Source organism: Hibiscus syriacus, unplaced genomic scaffold, assembly GCF_006381635.1.
Source record: "Hibiscus syriacus cultivar Baekdansim isolate YM2019G1 unplaced genomic scaffold, ASM638163v2 tig00000340_pilon, whole genome shotgun sequence".
NCBI classification, from domain to species: domain Eukaryota; kingdom Viridiplantae; phylum Streptophyta; class Magnoliopsida; order Malvales; family Malvaceae; genus Hibiscus; species Hibiscus syriacus.
The window spans coordinates 10,776,015-10,800,186 of NW_024061783.1; the positions used below are offsets into that span (position 1 = coordinate 10,776,015).

General features: G+C 34.6%; 2 protein-coding genes and 1 pseudogene across 5 annotated transcripts; 2 read left to right on the top strand and 1 right to left on the bottom strand.

The window, feature by feature from the left end:
- The first annotated feature begins 4,161 nt into the window (after nucleotides 1-4,161).
- LOC120199836 lies at nucleotides 4,162-12,019 on the top strand (annotated as a pseudogene).
- A 3,641-nt stretch (nucleotides 12,020-15,660) lies between these two features.
- Nucleotides 15,661-16,628, top strand: LOC120198805 (structural maintenance of chromosomes protein 2-like). The gene is made up of 2 exons (XM_039200078.1): nucleotides 15,661-16,121; nucleotides 16,284-16,628. Exons 1-2 carry the CDS (start codon nucleotides 15,729-15,731, stop codon nucleotides 16,440-16,442), a joined length of 552 nt encoding a protein of 183 aa, XP_039056009.1. The 5' UTR covers nucleotides 15,661-15,728; the 3' UTR covers nucleotides 16,443-16,628.
- A 2,486-nt stretch (nucleotides 16,629-19,114) lies between these two features.
- Nucleotides 19,115-22,499, bottom strand: LOC120204263 (sulfite exporter TauE/SafE family protein 3-like). 4 transcript variants are annotated; one of them, XM_039204385.1, is made up of 12 exons: nucleotides 22,304-22,496; nucleotides 21,665-21,894; nucleotides 21,410-21,569; nucleotides 21,106-21,306; nucleotides 20,956-21,020; nucleotides 20,799-20,867; nucleotides 20,554-20,640; nucleotides 20,405-20,455; nucleotides 20,106-20,327; nucleotides 19,942-20,035; nucleotides 19,719-19,859; nucleotides 19,116-19,285 (listed from the first exon to the last, which is right to left on the bottom strand). In XM_039204385.1, exons 2-12 carry the CDS (start codon nucleotides 21,878-21,880, stop codon nucleotides 19,200-19,202), a joined length of 1,392 nt encoding a protein of 463 aa, XP_039060316.1. In that variant the 5' UTR covers nucleotides 21,881-21,894; nucleotides 22,304-22,496; the 3' UTR covers nucleotides 19,116-19,199. The 4 variants fall into 4 exon arrangements, with proteins under 4 accessions (XP_039060311.1, XP_039060322.1, XP_039060316.1 ...); XM_039204380.1 differs by having other exon boundaries at nucleotides 19,115-19,285; nucleotides 21,665-22,496; XM_039204384.1 differs by having other exon boundaries at nucleotides 19,252-19,344; nucleotides 19,708-19,859; nucleotides 21,665-22,499.
- Between the last annotated feature and the right edge of the window lie 1,673 nt (nucleotides 22,500-24,172).

Here is a 24,172-nt window from a genome sequence, read left to right on the forward strand (position 1 = left end):
GTGTAGATACTATTAAAATTGCATTTATAATTTGATGAGGAGAAGGAGTTATAAGTACATACAATAACTGATTCTTAAATTAATATATAAAAGTGTTATGATCCCCAAGAAATATATCATCTCGTATTTCTCTTATCTCATCAGAGAGTTAATACTCAAGAGAATTATCTTCTTGAAGATCACAACCATAACTGATTCTTAAATTAATATATAAAAGTGTTATGATCCCCAAGAAATATATCATCTCGTATTTCTCTTATCTCATCAGAGAGTTAATACTCAAGAGAATTATATCTTCTTGGAAGATCACAACCAAGAGAGATTCAAATATTTCAATCGATTAATTCAGGTACGCTTCTACATCTAGTATTTTATTTTTGATGATTTAACATGACTAAATTCTGATTATTTTTATATTTATTATAATTTAATTCTAACACATAATCAACAAAGAACCTTACAACCAATAACCCCGATGAAACCAAAATTCACACATTTAAAGCAATGAGAAAAAGTTGAAGGCTTACTTCAGAGCCACAAATGTAATGAGGTTTCTTTTCAATGGTCTTAAGTGCACTTAGCAAAGTTCCACCAAAAGTAACATCGATGAAGGCATTAAACACAATGAAATAAAAGTATTTCCCATATGCAACCCTTATGACATGGCTCCCCGGAGGAGAGCAAATGAAGAGAAATGGGAGGAGGAATAAGAAGAACAAAGGAAAAGGGAGAAAATAAAGGAAAAATATATAATTTTTAATCTAGATTAAAATGACGTCATTTTGATCTAAATTTGATATTTTTAGAGATTCAAAACTATATAGTTTTGGTATAAATTATCATGTCATAACACCTTTAATTATTTAATGACATAGTGACAACAAAACTCAATATATAAAGTTTAGTTATTAAATTAAAAAGTTAAAAGTATAATGAGTGAAATAAAAAAGAGAATAAAATTTAGTGAGTAAATTTATAATTTACCGAAAGACTAACTATTAGTAGAGATGGGCATGCGTTGGGTCGGATTTTCGATCAACCCGACCCAACTTGAAAATTATACACTCTCCATCCGACTCGAATCGGATCCAATTTTTTGAGATAAAATCTTAACTTGATCCAACTCGACCCTAAATAATATATTTATTTAAAAAATATTATTTTTATTCAATAAAAATATGAATGTAATTGAAAAAAAATAATATATAGAGGGACATTATTACAATTATCCCTAACTATAAAGGTAAAAATATATGCTTTTCTCGGATCGGGTATTTTTCACCCTAAACTCGAACCCGAATTTTCTTTTTAAAAATATGACTCAATCAGGTCGTATTGAATCGAAACCTATCGCATTCGGTCTCATACCCAACCCTAACTATTACCATATCAGAAGAGCCATATTTCCATTCACTTGTTATTTATTCCAGAGTGTTGCTCGTAGTTTTAAATGGGCCAACGTGATCCACATGAAACTTCACAACAGATTAACATGCGCAAACGGACAGTGTTTGAGCCCAATGTTCACAGAATTCATGAAAGAAGAAAATGAAATTTATTTTGCAAAAGAAAGAGGTATCATTACCTTCTATTTTTGGATAAATATTAAAAGATTTAATTGTATCACACATCATTCAATTATAATCATCACTTTAAATTGGTCCTTAAAATTTTAAACATTCCAATTTCATCCCTAAACTATGACTATCATTCTAAATTAATCCTTAAACTTTTGAATATTTTTGTTTCATCCCCAAACAATGATCTTCATTCTAATTTAATCCTCAAACTTTTTGAACATTTCAATTTCAATACAAATTATACGTATATATCAATCACATCCCTTGTTAATAAAAGTGTTAGATCAAGTTATATTATTATATGTTTGAAAAAAATAGGCTAAATCATGGTTGAAATTGATTACATATTTGGATGAATTTAGGGATGAAATTGGAAGATTCCAAAGTTTAGGGACCATTTTAGAATGAGAGTCATACTTTGGGGATGAAATTAAAATGTTCAAAAGTTTAAGGACTAATTTAAAATGAGAGTTATAGTTTAGGGATTAAATTAGAATGTTTTAAAGTTTAAGGATAAATTTAAAATGAGATTCATAATTTGAGGATATATGATGCAATTAACTCATTAAAATTAATGTTTGATTACGTATATGAATTTTTTTTTATAAATCACTGATATAATAATCGATGTGTCAAAACCAATTTGATTACGTATATGAATTTTTATTTTTTATTTTTTATTGGATCATGTATTAAATGATTAGGTTGAGTGATAAAAGACATTCTTTCTATAATTGACTGAATTTAAATAATAATAAAAGAAAATTTAAGACTTATTCATTAAAATTAGATATGCGATATGGATTGATCTGAATTAATCAAAATAAAACCTTGGAACTGGAAGAAGAAAAAATAAAATAGTCAATTTTCAATGACACCCACCAATATTCAAATTGTTGTTAATGTGAGATTACATATTCAATATAAATTTCTTCAATTTTATTTTACATATCTATCATACCTTCGAATTTAAATAAACAAAGAAATTCTCATACATCTGTTTGTACTAAAATAGTTTTCCTCCGGATTCACTCTTAATCTAGGGGTATATATATACTCTAAAATTTAAATTTTCTTCAATTAGTTATTTATTTGATTGATTGTAGGAATGTTCAAATCTAGAAACCCGAGATTTTTGGTTCACAAAAATTCGACCCGTAACCAGCTTGTAAGAGGTGAGTACCCGCATTTTCGGATCACATGTACCTAATTAATATTTATTTTATTTTTAATTTATATTATTTTAAAAAAATTCACATAAAAAACTAAATTTAAAAATTAAAAGTTTATAATACATATCATAAACATAAAATTTATAAATCCAAGTTAATTAATTTAAAAATAAAATATAAAAATATAAAAATTAAAATAAAATTATAAAATTACAACTAAATTTAAAATAATTTGAGATTAAAAGAAATCATTTAAATGTTAAAGTAAAATAATTTTTTTTAAAAATAGAAATTAAAATGTTAGGGTGAAATAATTTTGAAATTAAAAATTAAAAATTTAATTTAAAATAAAAATAGTAATAAAAAAAGGAAATTGAGTCGGCGGGTCGGCAGGTATCTAGTTAAGGGCAATTTGTAATCCGGGCCTGACCCGAAAACCCGCAAAAAATAATAGATCAGGTACCGAACCCGTAAAATCGGGTATTTGCCTCTAAAATACCCGGTATGTTTACCGCCATTTTTTGGTAACTACCTGTCTCTGATATTTTTTTTACTTGCATTTTCTCTCAAATGTAAGCTTAGATGAATCAAGAACAGATATCAAAATGGAGAAAACAGAAAGGATTAATTCCTGCATTTTCTTGGAATCTCGAATCGTAAGCAAAAGTTTAATTTATTTTTAATTTGTTTTACGTTTACTTTCAAGAGATATTCTCAAATAGTTTGTGATCACAAGTTGTAGTGCTCTGCGTTTACTCTTCCTAACCTCCTATAACAGTTTCAAGTTTCTTGATTTTCTTTTGCGTCTTTTCTTATTCGACTGCTATCTTCGTTACAACTAACATAAGGACGCGTTTGGTTGTCAAGAAAATGTGAACGTAATGTAATTTTTAAGAGCTTTCTTTTTTTCGGTTTTCGCGCTTTTTTCTTGTTCACTGGGAGCTGTTTGGTTGCTGAGAAATATATGAATGTAATAATACTAACATTTACCGAATACGGTTTTCTTAATGATTTGAATATTCTGGTTGGCTGCTAAGAAAGTGTTGGGGAAGGAGTGCCATAGACAGTAGAAAATAGTTTTTGTGTTGGCATTGGATATAAATCTTTGTGAATCCTCCTTATGCATAGAAGAATTTTAAAATTTTGAACATACTCAATTCGGATACATACCTTATTTGATGCTCATATCCGAAGCCAAGAAGTAACATTGATGCAACCAGGTTTTTTACTTCTCATGCATTAGATAATGATGCTGTTGTCTGAAGAATATCAAACCTGGATTTTTCTCCATTAATGCAGGTTTGAAGTTTAGAGAGCTATAGAAGAAGATGTTGTTGTGAGAATTTGGAGCTAGAAGGACTGAATATCCTGTTGATTTAGCTTCTCAGCAATTACTATAGCCAGAAATTAATGGAGGAAAGTGTCAGCAAGGATGCATCATCATTAAGGCAAGGTGGTTTTAAGTCCATTTTGTCAGGAAGATCAACTCCAAGTAGTTCTCCTATATTCCGGAGATTGATTTCAAGCTGGAATCCCAGAAGAGAAGCTAGAAATGGTGCTGGTGGCATTCAGCGGTTTAGGAGCAACCGCTCAGTGTACTTGTTGCTTTTGATTGCATTTTGGGCATATCTTGGATTTTATGTACAATCCTGGTGGGGTTATAGTCATATAAAAGAGGAATTTTTTGGTTCAAGTGCTGGTCAAATAAATAAGCTAGTGGTCGCTGAACGGAACATACAACGAGATTTGCTAGCTGATTATGACAGTTTGGTAGCAGTGAGAAATGGAACTAATAAACCTCCGTTCCATAGTGAAAGAAAGTTTAATGTGATTTTGGCAAAAGGGAACAACATTGCATCCAGGAAGAAAAGAAGTCAAAGAGCAAAGTATAGTTTGCACAAGATGCATGGTGAACCAAAGGCGACAACGTACATTGAAAATGGTGATGCGGAGAGACAAGAACAGACAATTCTTCTAAAGAATTCAACTTATGGGTTACTTGTTGGTCCATTTGGGTCATTGGAGGACACAGTTTTGAAGTGGAGTCCTGAAAAGCGGTCTGGAACGTGTGACAGGAAGGGGGACTTTTCTCGTGCTGTTAGGTCTAGAAGATTGGTGTTGGTATTTCATGAACTATCCATGACAGGGGCTCCCATTTCAATGATGGAGCTGGCAACAGAGCTTTTGAGCTGTGGAGCCACTGTATCTGCTGTTGTTCTAAGTCAGAAGGGAGGACTGATGTCTGAGCTTGCAAGGAGAAGGATCAAAGTCATTGAAGATAGAACAGATCTTAGCTTCAAAACTTCCATGAAGGCAGACCTTGTGATTGCCGGATCAGCAGTCTGTGCTTCATGGATTGGTAAGAAATTTATTGTAAAATTGTTTTGTGCTTTTTTTTTAAAACTAAGTTATTGCTTCTGCAGATATGAAGATCAGCTATTATTGCTAGCAAGGTTTCATAATTTCACTTTTTAGCTGCATAGTGCCTTCTCATTCCACAAGAAAGTTGGCATTATGCGATATCTTGTGGGTAATAATGTTTCCATTAAGTTTATCGATCCATTTTTATACTATATTTGTATATGATAACATGATCCGAAAGGACAGTCGTTTTCTGTTTGAGTAATTTTCAATATTGTCTTTTATTATCAAGTAAAAATGACATCGAATATAGGCTGTATACCTCGTTCAGGGATCTTTGTCGGTTGAACGGTGGTAGACTGCTAGCCTTTTGTTCTTAGAAAGTTATACATACTGATATAGTAAACGATATGCATGTCTGCAGTTAAGATTCTCTATTATGCCATGTATTTACACTATATGAATTGAAATACGAGTAATAATTGCCGTACTGCTTCAGATGATGGACCATACTCTTCCATGGATTTTTCATTGGTTTTTGTCTGCCACTTGATGTTGGTTTCAGATCAATATATAGGCCATTTCCCAGCTGGTGGAAGTCGAATTGCTTGGTGGATTATGGAAAACAGGAGAGAATGTTGGATCATAAACTTGATCCATTATGGGAGCCTAAACCCAAACCCAAACTAAATTGATGTCATTACTTACATCATTTAATTAAAGATGTCATTGCTTACATCATTTAATTAATGATGTCATTGCTTACATCAATTTAGTTAGGTGAGAGTTAGATATTTGTTGAATTTGTAATGGTTTAATTAGTTTATTGTGTGGTGTAGGATTGTTCTTGAGTAGTATAATACCCCTTCTCATTTTAGTTTTAAGCATCAAGAAAAATTAAGAGCTTCTAAGTGAGTGAAAAAGCAAAGTCTTATAAGAGTGAGTTGTTGTTCTGTGTTTTGAGTGAGAGTACTCTGTAATATTTCTTTGAGTTTCAATAAAAGTTGTTTGTGTGAGTGTTTTATTTCCAACAAAGTGGCATCAGAGAGAGTTGGAAAGATCGAAGGTCTCGACGAGAGGAATACGCCGCCGCCAGAATTTTCTCAATCTGAGTTCTGACGCACCGCCACGCACCGCCGGAAGACTGCTGCCAGAAAATCGAGTTGACTCACTGAATTGAGCCGATTCAGCCGGTTGGAGCCCTTGACCGAGTTGTCCAAGTCCCTCCAAAGTTTTTTTTTCATCGTTCCGGATTCATCCGTGCAATCGGATTTTACAAAATCTCATTATATTGAGAGATATGGCAAATGGTATGCACCATTCCAAGTTCCGACACTCAACAACAACAACTACGACAATTGGAGTATCAAAATGAAGGCACTTCTTGGATCACAAGATGTGTGGATATCATAGAGAAAGGCTATAATGAGCCTGCGGATGATGATGTTTTTGGTACTCTTACACCAGATCAAAAGACAACTTTGAAGGATTCAAGAAAGAGACAAGAAGGCTCTCTACCTCATCTATCAAGCATTAGATGATGATGGTTTTGAAAAGATTTCAAGTGCAAGCTCTAGCAAGGAAGCGTGGGAGAAGCTGCAAACCTCTTATAAAGGATCCGAGCAAGTGAAGAAGGTTCGTCTCCAAACATTAAGAGGTGAATTCGAATCCTTAAACATGAAAGCATCTGAGTCTATTTCAGATTATTTCTCAAGAGTAGTAGCTGTTTCTAATCAATTAAAAAGAAATGGTGAAAAGTTAGACGATGTGAGGATAATAGAGATACTCCGTTCGTTGGATCCCAAATTTGAGCACATCGTCGTGACGATTGAAGAAACTAAAGACTTGGAAGAAATGAAGATCGAACAGCTCCAAGGATCATTGCAAGCATACGAAGAGAAGCATAAAAAAAGCATGAGTTTACTGAGCAACTCCTCAAGCTGCAACTCAAGGATATGCATGAGCCAACGCAATGATAGAAACCAACGTGGCCAAGGCAGAGGTAGAGGCCATGGACGAGGTGGAAGTCGAGGTCGTGGACGAGGCTGGAATTACAACAATAACAATTCCAACAACAACTATGAGAAAGGAGAAAGCTCAAAACGAGGCCGTGGAAGAATTAATCCAAACTCAAAGTATGACAAATCTCAAATTCGATGTTATAATTGTCAAAAATTTGGGCATTATGCTTCAGAATGTAGAGCTCCCAACAACAAATTTGAGGAGAAGGCCAATTACGTGGAGGAAAGACAGATGGCAAAGAAACTCTTCTTCTAGCACGAAAGGAAACTGATGGTGGCCAAGCAAATTCCTGGTATCTTGACAGTGGTGCAAGCATCACATGTGTGGAAGGAAAGACATGTTTGTGGAGCTAGACGATCAGTAAGTGGAAATGTTTCGTTGGAGATGATTCCACAATAGCAGTGAAAGGGAGAGGTAACATTCTTATCCGTTTGAAAGATGGGAGTCAATTTATTTCAAATGTCTACTATGTGCCCAATATGAAAAGTAACATTTTAAGTTTAGGGCAACTAGTAGAGAAAGGTTATGATATTCATATGAATAATTATAATCTTTCTATAAAAGATGATAAGAATAACTTCATTGCTAAAGTGCCGATGTCAAAGAATAGAATGTTCTTGATCAACATACAAAATGATGTTGCAAAGTGCCTGAAAGCTTGCTACAAAGATGCATCATGGCTTTGGCATCTTCGATTTGGGCATCTCAATTTTGGAGGTCTAGAGCTATATCTAAGAAGGAGATGGTGAAAGGACTACTCACATCACCATCCTGACCAACTCTGTGAAGGGTGTCTAGTCGGGAAACAATTCAGGAAAAGCTTTCCAAAGGAGTCAGAGACAAGAGCTAAGAAGCCACTTGAGCTCATCCATACCGATGTGTGTGGACCGATCAAGCCAAGCTCTCTCGGTAACAATAACTATTTTCTTCTCTTCATTGATGATTTTCAAGAAAACCTGGGTATATTTCTTGAAACAGAAGTCAAAGTTTTTGAAGTCTTCAAGAAGTTCAAAGCAGCAGTGGAGAGAGAAAGCGGTAGAAAGATCAAAGCCATGAGATCCGATCGAGGTGGAGAATTTACTTCCAGGAGTTTCAAGAGTTCTGTGAAGCAAATGGAATTCGTCGACCAATGACAGTTCCTAGATCCCCCCAGCAAAATGGTGTGGCAGAAAGAAAGAATAGAACAATCCTCGACATGGCACGAAGCATGCTCAAAAGCAAGAAACTACCCAAAGAATTTTGGGAAGCAGTATCGTGTGCATCTACTTGTCAAATCGATCTCCAACAAGAAGTGTATGGGAAAGACACCGCAAGAGGCATGGAGTGGAAGAAAGCCTGGCATTTCCCACTTGAGAACCTTTGGAAGTATAGCCCATGTTCACGTACCAGACGAGAGAAGAACGAAGCTTGATGATAAAGCGAGAGTTTTATCTTCATCGGCTATGATGCTAATTCGAAGGGCTACAAGTTGTACAATCCAGACAATAGAAGTTTGTGATTAGTCGAGATGATGATCTTCAACGAAGAAGGAGAATGGATTTTAACTCTCATACGATGACTTCAATTTCTTTCCTCAGTTTGAAGAAGATGAGCAGACAATAAGGGAGCAACTAGATGAATCTCAACAAAGAGCTTGCAACTCCACCCACTTCACCAACATCAACCACTCAAGGAGACTCATCACCTTCATCATCATCAAGTGGGAGTCAAAGTGAAAGAGTTGTGCAACGCACAAGAAGCCTTAGAGATCTCTATGAGGTAACTGAACGACAAGATAATCTTACATTATTTGTCTGTTTGCCGATGTGAACCAGTGAGCTTTCAAGAAGCGGTACAAGAAAAGAAATGGAGAGATGCGATGGACGAAGAAATCAAGGCCATCGAGAAGAATGACACATGGAAACTTACCTCACTTCCCAAGGGACATAAGGCGATAGGTGTCAAATGGGTACAAAACAAAGCAAAATGCCAAGGAGAGATTGAAAGGCACAAGGCGAGGCTAGTTGCTAAAGGCTATAGTCAAAAGGCTGGAATTGACTAGATGAGGTATTTGCTCCTGTTGCTCGATTGGAGACTATCAGACTAATCATTTCTTTGGCAGCTCAAAACAAGTGGAAGATACAAGATGGATGTAAGTCCGCCTTCCTAAATGGAGTTCTTGAAGAGGAACTTTACATTCAGCAACCATCAGGCTATGAAGTCAAAGGGCATGAAGACAAGGTGTTGAAGTTGAAGAAGGCTCTTTACGGGCTAAAACAAGCACCAAGGGCATGGAATAGCCGAATCGACAAGTACTTCCAAGAGAATGGTTTCAACAAATGTCCCTACGAGCATGCTCTATATATCAAGATCAAAGATGAAGATATTTTGATCGTGTGCCTCTACGTGGACGATTTGATCTTCACTGGAAGCAACCCACATGTTTAATGAATTCAAGGATGTGATGATGAAAGAATTCGAGATGACAGACATGGGGCTCATGGCGTACTACTTTGGCATTGAAGTTAAGCAACAAATGATGGAATTTTCATTTCACAGGAAAGCTATGCAAAGGAGATACTGAAGAAGTTCAAGATGGAGAACTGTAAGCCAATAAGCACACCGGCAGAATACGGGATCAAGATGACCAAACATGAAGAAGGCGAAAGTGTAGATCCAACATTCTTCAAAGTTTGGTAGGAAGTCTACGCTATCTAACTTGCACGAGACCCGATATTCTTCACGCAGTTGGATTGGTTAGTCGCTACATGGAATCCCCAACAACCATCCATTTTAAAGCTGCAAAGAGAATTCTTCGCTATCTGAAAGGTACAATTGACTTTGCTTGTTCTATTCAGTTTCTAATGATTACCAAGCTTGTTGGATATAGCGATTGATTGGGGTGGAGACATAGATAATAATCAGAGCTACTGGATTCGTATTTTTCAATGGGAGATATTGCATTCACATGGATGTCAAAGAAACAACCGATTGTCACATTCCACTTGTGAAGCGGAATATGTTGCTGCTACCTCATGTGTTTGTCATGCAATTTGGCTTAGAAATCTATTGAAGGAGATTGGTTTGATACAAGAAGAGCCTACCAAGGTTTGTGTCGACAACAAGTCAGCCATTGCCTTAGCGAAGAATCCAGCAAGATCAAGTTGCTGATATTTTTACCAAGCCACTGACCAGCGAAGACTTCTTAAGATTAAGGAACCTACTAGGGGTCACGAGATCAAGTTTAAGGGAGGGTGTTGGATCATAAACTTGATCCATTATGGGAGCCTAAACCCAAACCCAAACTAAATTGATGTCATTACTTACATCATTTAATTAAGATGTCATTGCACATCATTTAATTAATGATGTCATTGCTTACATCAATTTAGTTAGGTGAGAGTTAGATATTTGTTGAATTTGTAATGGTTTAAATTAGTTTATTTGTGTGGTGTAGGATTGTTCTTGAGTAGTATAAATACCCCTTCTCATTTTAGTTTTAAGCATCAAGAAAAATTAAGAGCTTCTAAGTGAGTGAAAAAGCAAAGTCTTATAAGAGTGAGTTGTTGTTCTTGTTTTTGAGTGAGAGTACTCTTGTAATATTTCTTTGAGTTTCAATAAAAGTTGTTTGTGTGAGTGTTTTATTTCCAACAGAGAATACTTTGATCGGTCAAAGTATGTTCTACACCGGGTGAAAATGCTTATTTTCTTGTCCGAATTGCAGAGTAAACAGTGGCTTAACTGGTGTGAAGAAGAAAATATCAAGTTGAGATCTTGGCCTTATATTGTTCCACTTGCCGTTAACGACGAGCTCTCATTTGTAGCCGGAATCCCTTGTTCTTTAAACACTCCATCTGCTAGCCCGGACAAGATGCTAGAAAATAGGAAGTTACTGCGAGAAGCAGTAAGAAAAGAGATGGGGTTGAAAGATAATGACATGCTTGTGATGTCTCTAAGTAGCATAAATGCTGGAAAGGGCCAACTCTTACTTCTTGAATCAGCAAACCTTATGATTGATCAATATACTTCGGACACAGATTCTGAAGTTAAAGAATCATTGAATGAGAAGCTAGATCAGTCAACCTTAGAAAGAAAACATCATTTAAGAGGTTTGCTTCAGAAACCAAGCAATGTTGATGTATCTTCTACAAATTTTCTGTTTGACACCAGAGGAAAACAGGAGCAATCTCTTAAAATCCTCATCGGTTCTGTTGGATCTAAAAGCAATAAGGTACCATATGTTCAAGCAATTCTAAGATTCTTGTCTCAGCATTCAAAGTTGTCGAATAACGTACTCTGGACTCCTTCAACCACACGCGTGTCATCACTATATTCAGCAGCAGATGTTTATGTCATGAACTCCCAGGTGATAGATTGTTCATCTTTCAATCTTATGTTACTCCTTCAAATGTGCATAAACCATAAATGTTTTAATAAAAAAGTAGACGATATGATGTGAGATTTATGTGCACAGGGAGTAGGAGAAACATTTGGCAGAGTGACTATTGAAGCAATGGCATTTGGTCTCCCGGTAAGACAAGTACGTTGTCTGATTTTGTTTATTGCTTTAGTGGGAAAGCTGGAATTATTGACAAATTGAAGCACATGATACAGGTGTTGGGCACTGATGGCGGGGGCACAAAGGAGATAGTTGAGCAGAATGTGAGTGGGCTATTTCACCCAATGGGGCGTCCAGGGAATCGATTTCTTGCCGAGAACCTCAGGTATTTGCTGCAAAACCCGACGGTAAGGACACAAATGGGTCGGGAAGGTCGAAAATTGGTGGAAAAGCAATATCTGAAGCGGCATATGTACGCCAGATTTGTGGAGGTTTTATCAAGGTGTATGAAACGTCAAATTGCCTCATCTAGTACTGGACATTATCCTTTTTTGATTGGAATTTGAATATCAATACTTAAAATTCCATTACTTTGAATCGTGAATCTAATTCTTGATTTGATTTATCAAATTTCTTCATTTTGTATGAGAAAATGAGGGTTTTTTCATTCTTGTAAAAAATTATGTTGTATTCATCAATAACGTAAGAAATAAACCTAATATGTCAAACTTTGAGACTGAAATCCTAATTGAATTCAATCTACGAACCGATTCTAGGACAGACGCAAATTTCAAGAAAAGTAAAGTATAAATATAAAAGAAAGAAGTAAAATGGTCGTCGAACAATGACATGAGTTAAGACCCCCTCATCAGCGACTCTTCGTCTGAATCGAAAAGGATGAATCGCTCCTCTCGAGCTCACATAATAAATGTCCATCCGTTGCATTCATAATAAAAATAAAACACATATATCTGGGGGGAAACCCTAAACACATGTATCTCAAAAAACCCAACTAAGACCAATACTAATTGAGAAAGAAATAGAAACATTATGATAAAACCCCTGAACCCTAAACATTTTAATTTATTTTCTTTTTCTATTCGAAAGTCTTTTCTGATTTATTTCCTTTTTCCGTTCGAAAACCTTTTGATTATCGTTCATCTTCTCCATGCTTCTCTAATAAGATGGAGAACAACTAAAAACATTAAAAGATAGTCAAGTTTAAATGGTTGCTTTGGTTCTTGGATTGATAGGTTTTTGTCTTGGTTATGGGTTAGGAGAAATTTGATTGGTTGACGGCAGTTACTTTGGTGACAATGGCGACTACGTTGAATGATGTCGACAAATGTAATTCCTTTACATTTTTTAGGGAAAAAACTAATACGTTCAATTCAATTGTTATTTCTGGTATAAGCTAGCAAAGAATCATATTTTTGTAAGAAGAAACAAAAACATATTTTAGATTGAAGATATCTTATACCTGACATGGTAGTAGGCTTAAAAAAGCTATCTTTCTGGGTTGCTCAAGCTTGCTGCTTTAGTCTCTAGCAGCTCTCAAGATTTTGTTAACCTACCTTATTCATCACCTTTACAACATCCTACGTGATTTGTAATACTTTCAAGCTTCTTCAATCGAACATGTATCGTGTAATTGCGACCGAAGGATGTTGCGAAAGACGTGCCAACGAGTGAGACGATGAAAGACTTGATGACCGAAATAGAGAAAACCGAGTACCACATGAACACTTGTAATCAAAGATGAGCAAGTTACCCTATTGGTTCGATGGTAAACCAATGGGAAGTGTGATGAGAGCAACTAGGGATTCGTTATCAATGAACTAACCCTAAACTAAGTGAATTGCTAGTGATAAATAATATACCAAGTGGGTAGCGACGAATATTGATTGCATGAGCATAAAACACTAAAAGACTAATAAACTCTTGCATAAAGTTATAGATGATAGAATGAGTGAGATATGATGAGTGAAGGGATGATCTCACCTGATTATAATAAGTTCAACAGTGAGTAACCGAACTATCTCGATTGCCTTGCATGGTATTAGTTGATGTGTGTCGAGACGTTTAACTCTAAAGAAGAACTTTATAATAATAATGAGATAATAATAATGTTATATATGTGATACCTAAAATAATTAAAACTCCTAAAACGCTCTTTTATATAATGAAACAATTAAGATACCTAAAATAATTAAAACTCTAATTTTTTGTTGCTTCCCTACTTTTTAGTATGATTATTTTCTTTTTTTTAGAATTTTATTAAATAATAATTAATGCATATCGTTTACATATTCAATGAATCTTATTAAGATACAACGTCACTTTTTCATATCATGTTTGATTGTAAAATTTGTAGCGTAAATTACACCAATCATCACTTAATTTTATTCTCTCTCCTATTTTATTCACTGTACTTTTAAGTTTTTTAATTTACTTATTGTACTTTCTAAATTGATTTTTTTATCACTCTGTTGTTAATTTTCTAACGGCGTTATGACATGACAACCTACACCAAAACAACATCGTTTTGGGTTTCTACATAAAAATCAATTTTACTTCAAAACTACAGACTTTTGATTTTCTATAAAATCTTACTTTTTTATTCTTCTTTTTCTTCCTATAAAAATCTTATTTGATTAGTGTTTAATATTGCATATATTTATTATTATTTACTCCTTATTTTTATTGGATATTAAGTAGAATTCAAAAGTACAAGATTTAAATATATATTTTTATCTTTCGTGGTAAACATTTTAGATTTAAATTTTTTAGTTTGATTATTTTATTATTATTTAATTCAAAAATTAGTTATTAATTTTATTAGAACTCTTGGTATGATTTTTAGTTTGATCAGGAATTAATCATTTTATTTACTTAAAACTTCCGGGTTATAATGACCCTTTAGATTCACATATTCCTTGTTGCTGCCCTACTTTTTAGTATGATTATTTTATTTTTTTAGAATTTTATTAAATAATTATTAATGCATATCGTTCACATATTCGATGAATCTTATTAAGATACAACGTCACTTTTTCATATCATGTTTGATTGTAAAATTTGTAGGGTAAATTACACAAATTTCTTATTTTACTCATCGTAGTTTTAATTTTTTCAATTCATTCACTGGAATTTATAGATTGAATTTTTTGTCACTTTATCGTTAATTTTCTAACAAACATGGCAACCTACACCAAAACAACATCATTTTATATTTCTACATAAAATCAATTTTAATTAAAAAATATGTCATTATTTTTTTTATAATGATCATTTGGTTATGTGTTGTTATAGATTCAAAAAAAATTGATAAAAATTGGGTTAATTCATTGAGATAATAATAATAATAATAATAATATGACATTTAATCAGATGAAAAAAATTAAGAATCAAAATAAATATGGAAGCAAAATCAAGTATCAAATGGTGGTCTTCCAATGTGCACCGTTACTTTTAAGGGCCAATTAGTAAAGCGAATCCAAAGTTAGATACCTTTTTGGAAGAGAAAAAAAAACAAACCCAACATCTTAGCTAAGCTCAGATACCAAACCAGATATTAGGCCCAATATATGGGTAAACGGAAATAATTCCGCGTAATCTCCGCCTCTAAGTTTTTAACATCGAGTACTGTCATTTTTGGATTATACTAGATATTTTACATCATTGAATAATATAAGGGTACTGTCATTTACGTTGCATTAATGGGGTTTTGTTTTCTGCAGTGATTTCGTCAATTTTATGTAACCTTGTTTCGGGTGGGGCTTCTTCTATATGTATATAACCTTGTTTTGTTTCGGGTGGGGCTTCTTAAGAAGAAGAAGAAGAATACACATGAAATACTTTTTATTTTTTAATTGTAAACTCAAGTTTTCGATAACGAGTTAACGGGAATTAACGATCAATGAACTCAAATAGAACGAATCGATAGATAACGTAAGAGATCAAATGCACTTGATTTTTGAATCGGTGATCAAATTCTATCAGATAAAAAATAAAGAGAACTATTCGTATAGTTTGCCCTAAATAAAATTTATATACTAAAACGAAAAAAAAAAATAATAGCCTAGGTATTAAACTATATGTAATACAACATCTGTTTCGTTTTCTAAAGGCCCGGCCCGGCCCAGTCCAATTAAATAAATGCTGAACCTGCAAGAAGCGTAAATCATACGCTCCTCTGTCTCTGTCTCTGTCTTCCCTTTTGAAATTCTCATACTTCGCCGCCAAAAACAAACATCTCACTCAAATTTCCCCAAAATGGACCCACTCTCCTCTTCTCAAACCGCCGCCGACGAGTGGGATCTCTGTAACGACGACGGCTTCATTTACAAACGCCAGAAACGCCGCCTCGTTCTCAACGAACCAGCTCCGGTGCCGGCGGATCCCAAGGAGGAGGAGACGCGAAAGAGAGAGTGGAAGAGGAAAAACCTTCTCAGGGTGAAGGAAAAGTACAAGAAAGAGATCGAGGAGTGGGAGATTTTGTCGGAAACTTTGAAGGAAATGCAAGATAAGGCTTTAGGGTTTCAAATCCAACAGCAAGAAAGAATGAAATTGAGAGAGACAGAAGAAAAGCAGAGAACGGCGTCGTCTTCAGGGTCGGAGAAGAAGGATAACGCTTCTGCGTCTTTGGTTGATGAGCTTCTTTCGCAGGTAATTTTACTGCTTTTATTTCTTTCATTTCTAATTTTAGGGGTTAATATTCGTTGCTAAATTCCAGTCTATCTAGCAGAATTAGAGTTAGCATTGAGTTATATATAACTATTGGGATTTAGGGTTTCTACCCCCTAGTTTTGAGACCATCTTGAAATGCAGGTAGAAGCACAAGAAATGATAATCCGTGATGTTTCCAATCTGTGTGACATAGCCGAAGCAATGTGTAATGCGCAAGAGGAGCGATTGAAGCAAACCTATTTTGATCTTCCAATTTGGGCATCGCCCCATGACCTAATTGTATCACTCTGTGACGTGTAAGTATGTTCTAAGATGGATGTTCTTGGTGATTACAAGGCACAAAATTGAACATTGCTAATGTAATTTATGTATACCTTGTAGATGATAAATGGTAGTGCTCTAGAAAAGCTTCATTATAACTATGTTTTACTCGGATTTAGGTGTGAGTGTCTGATATAAGTATGGGCTCGATTCGAGTATGATCATTTTGTTTAGTTTTCTCCATACCTACTCCGAACAAAATCAGTTGAAGCATCCTAGCATTGTAACATGGTGTCTTGTAAAATTCTGCAAATGTGATTGAAATGTTCTTGATCTAGAAATAGTTGTAGTGTCATTGAAGAGACCATTTGACATGGTGGAAATGTGTAGCTGCTCTAGATCATGGTGTTTTGTTAAGTTTTGTACTACTAGGGTAAATGCAAGAGCTTGGTCAAACTATGGTTTTGATGAATTTTGAGATTTAATTATTGACTTTAATTTGACATAATTTGATTCTGTGCTTTTATTTAGGGGTGTAAATGAACAGTGTGTTCATTGAATTGTTCGTATAACATTCGTTTATATTCGTTCGTTAAGCTAAATAAAAGAGTATGAACAATAAATTTTATGCTCATTTAATAAATGTATGAACACAAATAGAGATGTGTTCGGTTCGTTATGTTCACGAACAAGTTCGTTTATGTGCTCGCTTATCGATTCTAATATTTAAAATATTATATACATATAATACTAAACAATTAAATAAATAATAATAAGTATAAAATTAGTGAAACTTATCAAAAACTAGAATTGTACTTCTATCCTCTTTATATAGAATGAAGCAAGTTTTTTTTTTCTTTTAAATATTTTTTTGCTTCTGATAGAGAAATCTTTATTTTACACGATAAAAAAGAATATCAGTCTAAGAATCAATTAAAAAATAATGTTAATTAGAGAAATAATTGTTCAATATTTGGTGTTTTAATAGAAAACCTTTAAAAAGAAAATTTGAACTCATTTTAAATGGAGGTTTGCATTTGCAATGAGTTAAATTTTCATATGAGACAAGAATATGTATTCATTTTAGATTAAATTGTTTAGGGTTTATAATAGATTCGAAACGACGTCATTTTGGTGTATATTTGAGTTTTTTAAAACGATATTGTTTTGATGCTTATATTATTTTTTGTGCTATATCATAACACCGTTAAATAGTTAACAACAGAGTGAGCAAAATGATTCAATTTAAAAAATTTGATGAGTAAATTAAAAACAATTAAAAGTTGGGTGAGAAAAATAAGAAAGAGAGTATAATTCAATGAAGAATAATATAATTTACCCTTTAGATTAAATTGTTTTATCTTAGTTTTATTTTATTTTAGTTTTTGAAGACGTAAACTTCTTTACATATGAGAAGTCAAATACTGTTTGGGGCACTCTCTCTCTCTCTCTCTCAACTTTTATTTTACGTGATTAATAGTTTTCTATTTTGGGTTTTTTTTTTGTTCTTTTACATCGTGTGCTTGGACCGAAGGGAGGAGGGTAGGGAAACAATAGTCGCTCTTTCTAAAAATTTTAAAACATTTTATATTTTCTTATTAGTTATTCTAAAATTTTATAAGATCATCTCTAATCTAAAACCAACAAAGTTTCCTTACTCGACGTACGCACTAATTTAAAGTTGGTAGAAGTAATTTATTCTATAATTAATATCTTATTTTAACCGAATGGAAAGTAAGCGTGGTATGATTTACTATGAAATTTAGTGATATAACTTTAACGAGTAGTCTGATTTACATTTTCTACTACTAATCTATTTTTATATCTTAAAATTTTATATTTTCACGTTCTTCTCTAAACATAGATGCTCTTATGATAGAAGTGAGATCCAGGGCGTATCTAGGCCTAGGCCTACTTAGGCCATGACTCGCCTCATGTTCAAAAAAGGATAAATTATTTATTTAGTCACTCATTTATTATTTAGTTTTTGTTTTGGCTATCTAACTATTATTCATTTTAAATCATACATAACGTTATGTTTTGGTTACTCGTCTTTAAAAAATTAACGATGATATTGACGTGTCATCATAAGATAATGTCATATCAAGATTGAAAAAATAATTTTAAAATATGTCACGTTAGCATTACTGTTAATTTTTTAATGACAGGTAACCAAAACATAATGCTAGGTATGATTTAAAAAAAAATAGTTGAGTGATCAAAATATAAATTAAGTATAGGTGAGTGACCAAATAGGTACTTTACCCTAAATAAAAATATGTACGAATTATGTTAGATGAATTTTTTTATTATATTTATATTGGTTCAATCCATAAAATTTTTCTGGATTCATCACCGATTAGATCAGTGAATAACATATATGATAATGGTGTATAGGCAAGATCTAAATCTAGAACAGGCCTTGAATTCTAGTATATTTATGTTTATTACTGATACAATATATTAAAGAAAAGGGGGGAAACTAGGAAATGAATGAGTTGAGAATTGAGATAGGGGATGCACACATGCATTTTCACGCAGACGAATGTAAGATTTTATGTTAAGAGTGTAAATTTATAAATTTCTAAGGGACGAATGTAAGATTTTATGTTAAGAGTGTAAATTTATAAATTTCTAAAGGACGAAAATATATTATCAATAGAAAATATAAAAAAAATTATTTAAAATATATGATAATTTGAAATTTTTAGGAGGACAACTTTCATCGATCGTCCCCTTTGATCAACCCCTGGTTCCACTCTGGTTGTTGAAATATATAATGTGCAGAAATTGATGCTAAGGCTGGTAGGAGCAAATGTCTTCAAATCCCATGTACTCCTTTCTTTCAATCCTTCTGATCATCTTTGCTATGCCTAACCCACCTGTTGTTTTCAATTGGATTTTATTGCAAAGATTCCAATATGTAAAAGGTTAAAAAAAAGGTAAACTACATCAGATACCATCGAACTTTAAGTGTTATATTGTTTATACCACTTAACTTTCAATTTTGCCAATTATAGCACTAAACTTTAATTTTTGTTTCAATTATAACACTGAACCGTTAAATCGTTAACGACACGATGATGTGGCTGACGAATGCTAATGTGGCTGACGGTTGCAGACGTACACCTCACTAAAACAAAGTCGTTTTGATCCGGTTGTTAATAATTTAACGATCCAATGGTATAACTGAAACGAAAATTAAAGTTCAATGCTATAATTGGCAAAAATGAAAGTTCAATGGTATAAACGATACAGTGCCTAAAGTTTGGTGGTACATGATGTAATTTACCCAAAGAAGAATAAAATAATTACCTAATGAAATGGCACTCCCAAAGATCATCCCAGCAAGAACAAAGATGATTATGGATGATCTCCCTAGTATTTTGATGACTTTCCCCACCACATGTTGCCCAACAAATGCAGCAATTGTGGCCACACCAGCAAGGTAAGCAGCTGCAGTGAATGTGTATGTATTTATATCTCTACCATATTTTATAACCAAATCATGCATTTCAAGCACATCAATATGCTATACCATAAGGAACTGGAAATCTTTTCAGAAGATGATATTCGATCACCGACATTGACGCCGAAAACAACATTGCGAATGTCGATGTTGCACTTGATACCTACACAAGGTTACTTGTTAGGCAAGTAAGGTAAATAACAGATAAGCCTTTGAGAAGGGATTGAAATGACCTGTGGAGGGATTCCCATCTCTAGGAAAAGAGGACCTAAAATGAAGCCTCCTCCAAGGCCAAGCATCCCACCAAGTATGCCGGCCAAAACACCAAATCCACAATAAATCACAAGCTTGTGAACTCGCCAGTTGGCCACTACATCCCCTTTGGATGCTATTTTTCTCCGACCTTTGTAAAGGAGCACCGCTTCATACAACGACACGCCGACGGTCACCGGAATCTAAAACCAATGTTTAGTCAGTAACATAACACGGATTCCATGGTTAAGCTGTGTTGAGTTCTGAAATTCTGATGTACCTGTAAGAAATTCAATACCCAGTATTCTACCGAACATGTCGTCGAATAATTCTGTGTTCAAAACACATTCGGATTTTGTTTTAGTTGGGGAATGTTAAAAGTGCACACAACTTGTAATTGTATAGGAAAATGGATCACGGAAGAAAGACCTTAGCAATTTGTAAAGCAAGTACTAAAATCCAAACAATAGCTAGGAGTCCAAGTTTTTTCCAGCATATATTCTCAATAAGAGACACCTGAAGAAGAAGAAGAAGAAGAAGAAGAAGAAGAAGAAGAAGAAGAAGAAGAAGAGAAGAAGAAGAAGAAGAAGAAGAAGAAGAAGAAGAAGAAGAAGGAAGTGATGGATTATAGGGAAGAAATTGTGATAAGTTGCAAACAAAAGAGTGAAATTTACCTTGAGTTTTACTACTTTGTTTTCTGTGGTAACTTCATGTTGAGTTAATTCTAGTTGTCTTGCAGTTTCCTGTGAAAATCAGATCATACAAGGAAGAGCAACAAGTAAGGTTGAATTACATAAGCTGAGGCCTGTAAAAGGAGATATATTTTACCACCTTTTCCTTTATTGTTTCCTTTTTCCATGTTTCAACTCCTTTGATGAATGACTTAATTGACATGCCTGTGAACCCGTATAGGCTATCAGAAAAGGAGATTTTCCGAGAGCGAAGGTGAAGAGAATTCATCAGGATTGAAGCATTTCGTACCGATGAAGACGAGAATTAGCAGAACTGTGATCATCCAATCAGCAAAGATCACATTGAAGCCAACCCCAACACTAATTCCTAGAACCAACATTGGTTGAAACAGAAGGGCCAAATCATAATCAATCAGAGGCAATTCAAGTGTAGGATGCCTTTGCCTTATGTTGTAGCACACTGTTGCAACTGCTGCACCAGTAATCATACCTAACCAGAAGGCAAAAAAGGAAATCAAACGGTTTATGATGGTTCGAAATGTACGGAATTTGAAACTTCGGGCCGTTGATCGGGAAAATAGATGGATTCTTACATTTAGAGATTGCAGTTGATGATTTGGGATCAAACCCAATGATTAAGGCGAGCATGGGAACAAAAATACCTCCTCCACCAACACCTCCAACACTCCCAAATGCAGCTCCAAGGAATCCAAGTATTGAACCCACCACAATTTTCCAGCTAAATCTCATTCTCTGAGGGGAAAAAAAGAAGAAAAATCCATAGTTTACTCACAAAACATCCCCATATTCATCATACCATGAAAGACATAAAGAAATATTGGTCTTACTGGCCATTGGTGTTCATAACGTTGTCCATTGCTAAGCTCCAAATACTTGAACGCTTTGTGAACATAGTTGTTCTCCGGGGCTTGATCGGAACTTGAATCTCGGTGACTCAAACTTGGTTCTGCCGTAACAAGCACCGATACCGCGACGACCACGAATCCAAACAACATTATAGCTGTAAATTTTAAACGCCATACTTCTGATCGAGCAGCCAACATGTTGCTTAATCTGTCTGAAATATCGAATTTTCTCCAACTCAACATGAATCCAAAACATAAAACGGACAGAATATACGATGTTTGAACTCAAACTTGGACATAATATGCCCCATGTCTAGTACAACCAACATAAATCCACAAACTTTAGCATTCTCTATAACATTTACAATCAAAACAATCTCAAGTAGACATTTTCGGAAGCAGTTGGCTCGATCATAGGCAAACAAATAAAGCTTGTTCTTGATTGGTTTTGTTCAGAACAAAGCAGAAAAGAAAACGGGAAAAAGACATGGGTTCAGCTGTCATTGACAGTCACACTTAAGCCATATATCAATGGAAACAGAAGATAACTCAAAATAAACCAAAGTAAGGTAAGAAATCAAGACTGAAGAAATAATAACAGGAACCCAGGTTCTTCCTTACTTAGCTGTTGTTGAACTCGAGAAAATGTCCCTGTAATGATGCAAAACTTTCTTGGGAATTAAGTAATCTCTGGAGATTTTGTGGATTCGATGGTGATAGCTTGGTCTAGTGGTCGTGGTGTTCACATGGTTTTGTACTGAACATTCTCTATATGATTAACAAACTTTAAAATCTTTTGGATTTTAAAAAATGGAATCTATATCATATGAGTGCTTTCGAGATTCAGGTATTTGGATGTTTTCAGTATAAAGAAGATCGGTCCTAAAATGTGCACAAAATTCATTGGTTAATGGGTGATTGATGTGAAACACGCTTTGACTAATTTAAAATCCTATTCATGTGGGTTTTTTTTTTGGTTAAACTACACATTTAGTACTTGAATTATTAATTTTGATTCATTTAGCACCTAAACTTTCAACTTTTTTTCAAAATCATATGTAACACATATTGATACCCGTTTTGTTCGGGTTATTATCATTAATATTTACTATTATTATTATTAGACTATTTTTTTTTTTTAATTTTACAGACCCAATTTACAAAACAAAACCCACTACCAATGATACCCAACCGGTCCAAAACAGGAAGCCCAATAATGGCCCACGAGTGGAGAATGAACAACTAGGGTTTTGTCTCTTTCCCTCAGCCGCCAAGACACATCAGTTGTTGGATCAGATCTAATCCAATGGCCAGATTAACCCAAGCTAAGGTTTTACCCTAATATACTTCAGCCATCACGCGCCAAGCCACGCCTCCACGCGCCCGATCGAACCCTCACCCGTGATTTTTTATCTCCTAATACTGCCTCACCGGTTCCTGAGGCTTGCAGCTATTGCCGAGAAATTCGTCAGTCACCACAGAGAATGACAAAAAGCCTCGAGGTAAAACATTTACCCTATCATTTGCATGCGTCACGGCCGCCCGAATCAAGACTTAGTCCTCGCTGTTCGACACTCCTCGAACAGGGCACCCAAGGCCGAAAAAAGGAAAAACCAACAAAAGTCAAATCCCTTAGCATGCAACACCAAAAAATGAAAAAAAGAGGGAAAAGTCTCTTGATATAAGAAGAGAGATTTCGGGGGCAACAAATAGGAGGGAAGATTTTTCGAAAGCCAAAATCAGGAGAGAGAATACAACAACAAAAAAAAGGAGAAGAAAAAGGCTTTTCGTTTTTGAGAAAATGAGAAAAGGAAAGAGCCACTTTTGACGAGAAAACATAAAGAAGAAAAGGAGGAGCCTTACCCTCATTCGTCGAAGTCTCGCTCGTCATCAGAATGACCAAACGTCACCGAGAGGTGGTGTTTAGTCGAATGTACATCCCTAGATCTAGAACGATCCACTCGTTTTTAAGTGAAAATGGGTTTAGATCCGGTTTTAGAAGGGAGAGAGGGTTGTTTAGGGGTTATTTTTTGAACTCTGGTAGTCGTGGGCGGCGACGAAGGGCTCTGGTGAGCCGTGGCCGGGGGCTGTCGGCCACCCTTGGTGAGGAGAGGAAGAGAGAGGGCAGAGGAAAGTTTGCTTTCCCCTTTTAAAGAGAGAGAGTGAATTTAAAGCAAATGGTTGGTTTAGACCTTTTTGGCTTTGGGTTTGGGCATTTATACCCAACTGGAAACAACGTCGTTTTGGGGCTGTAGAGTAGCGCCTGGGTTATTTCCTTTTCCAGTCACTCTTAGTTTGTAATAGTTCATTTTAGTCATTAAATGAAGTACTTTGAGCACTTTACTTTACTCTTTTTGCATTTTGGTTCCTGACCCAGTTATTTGGGTTTTCGTTTTTGGCCCTATATTTTGTGCATTTTTCATCTTGATCCTAAGTGTTAGCTTCTTTAAACTATGTTGCCTTTTTTACATTTTCTTATAATTTTCCTAA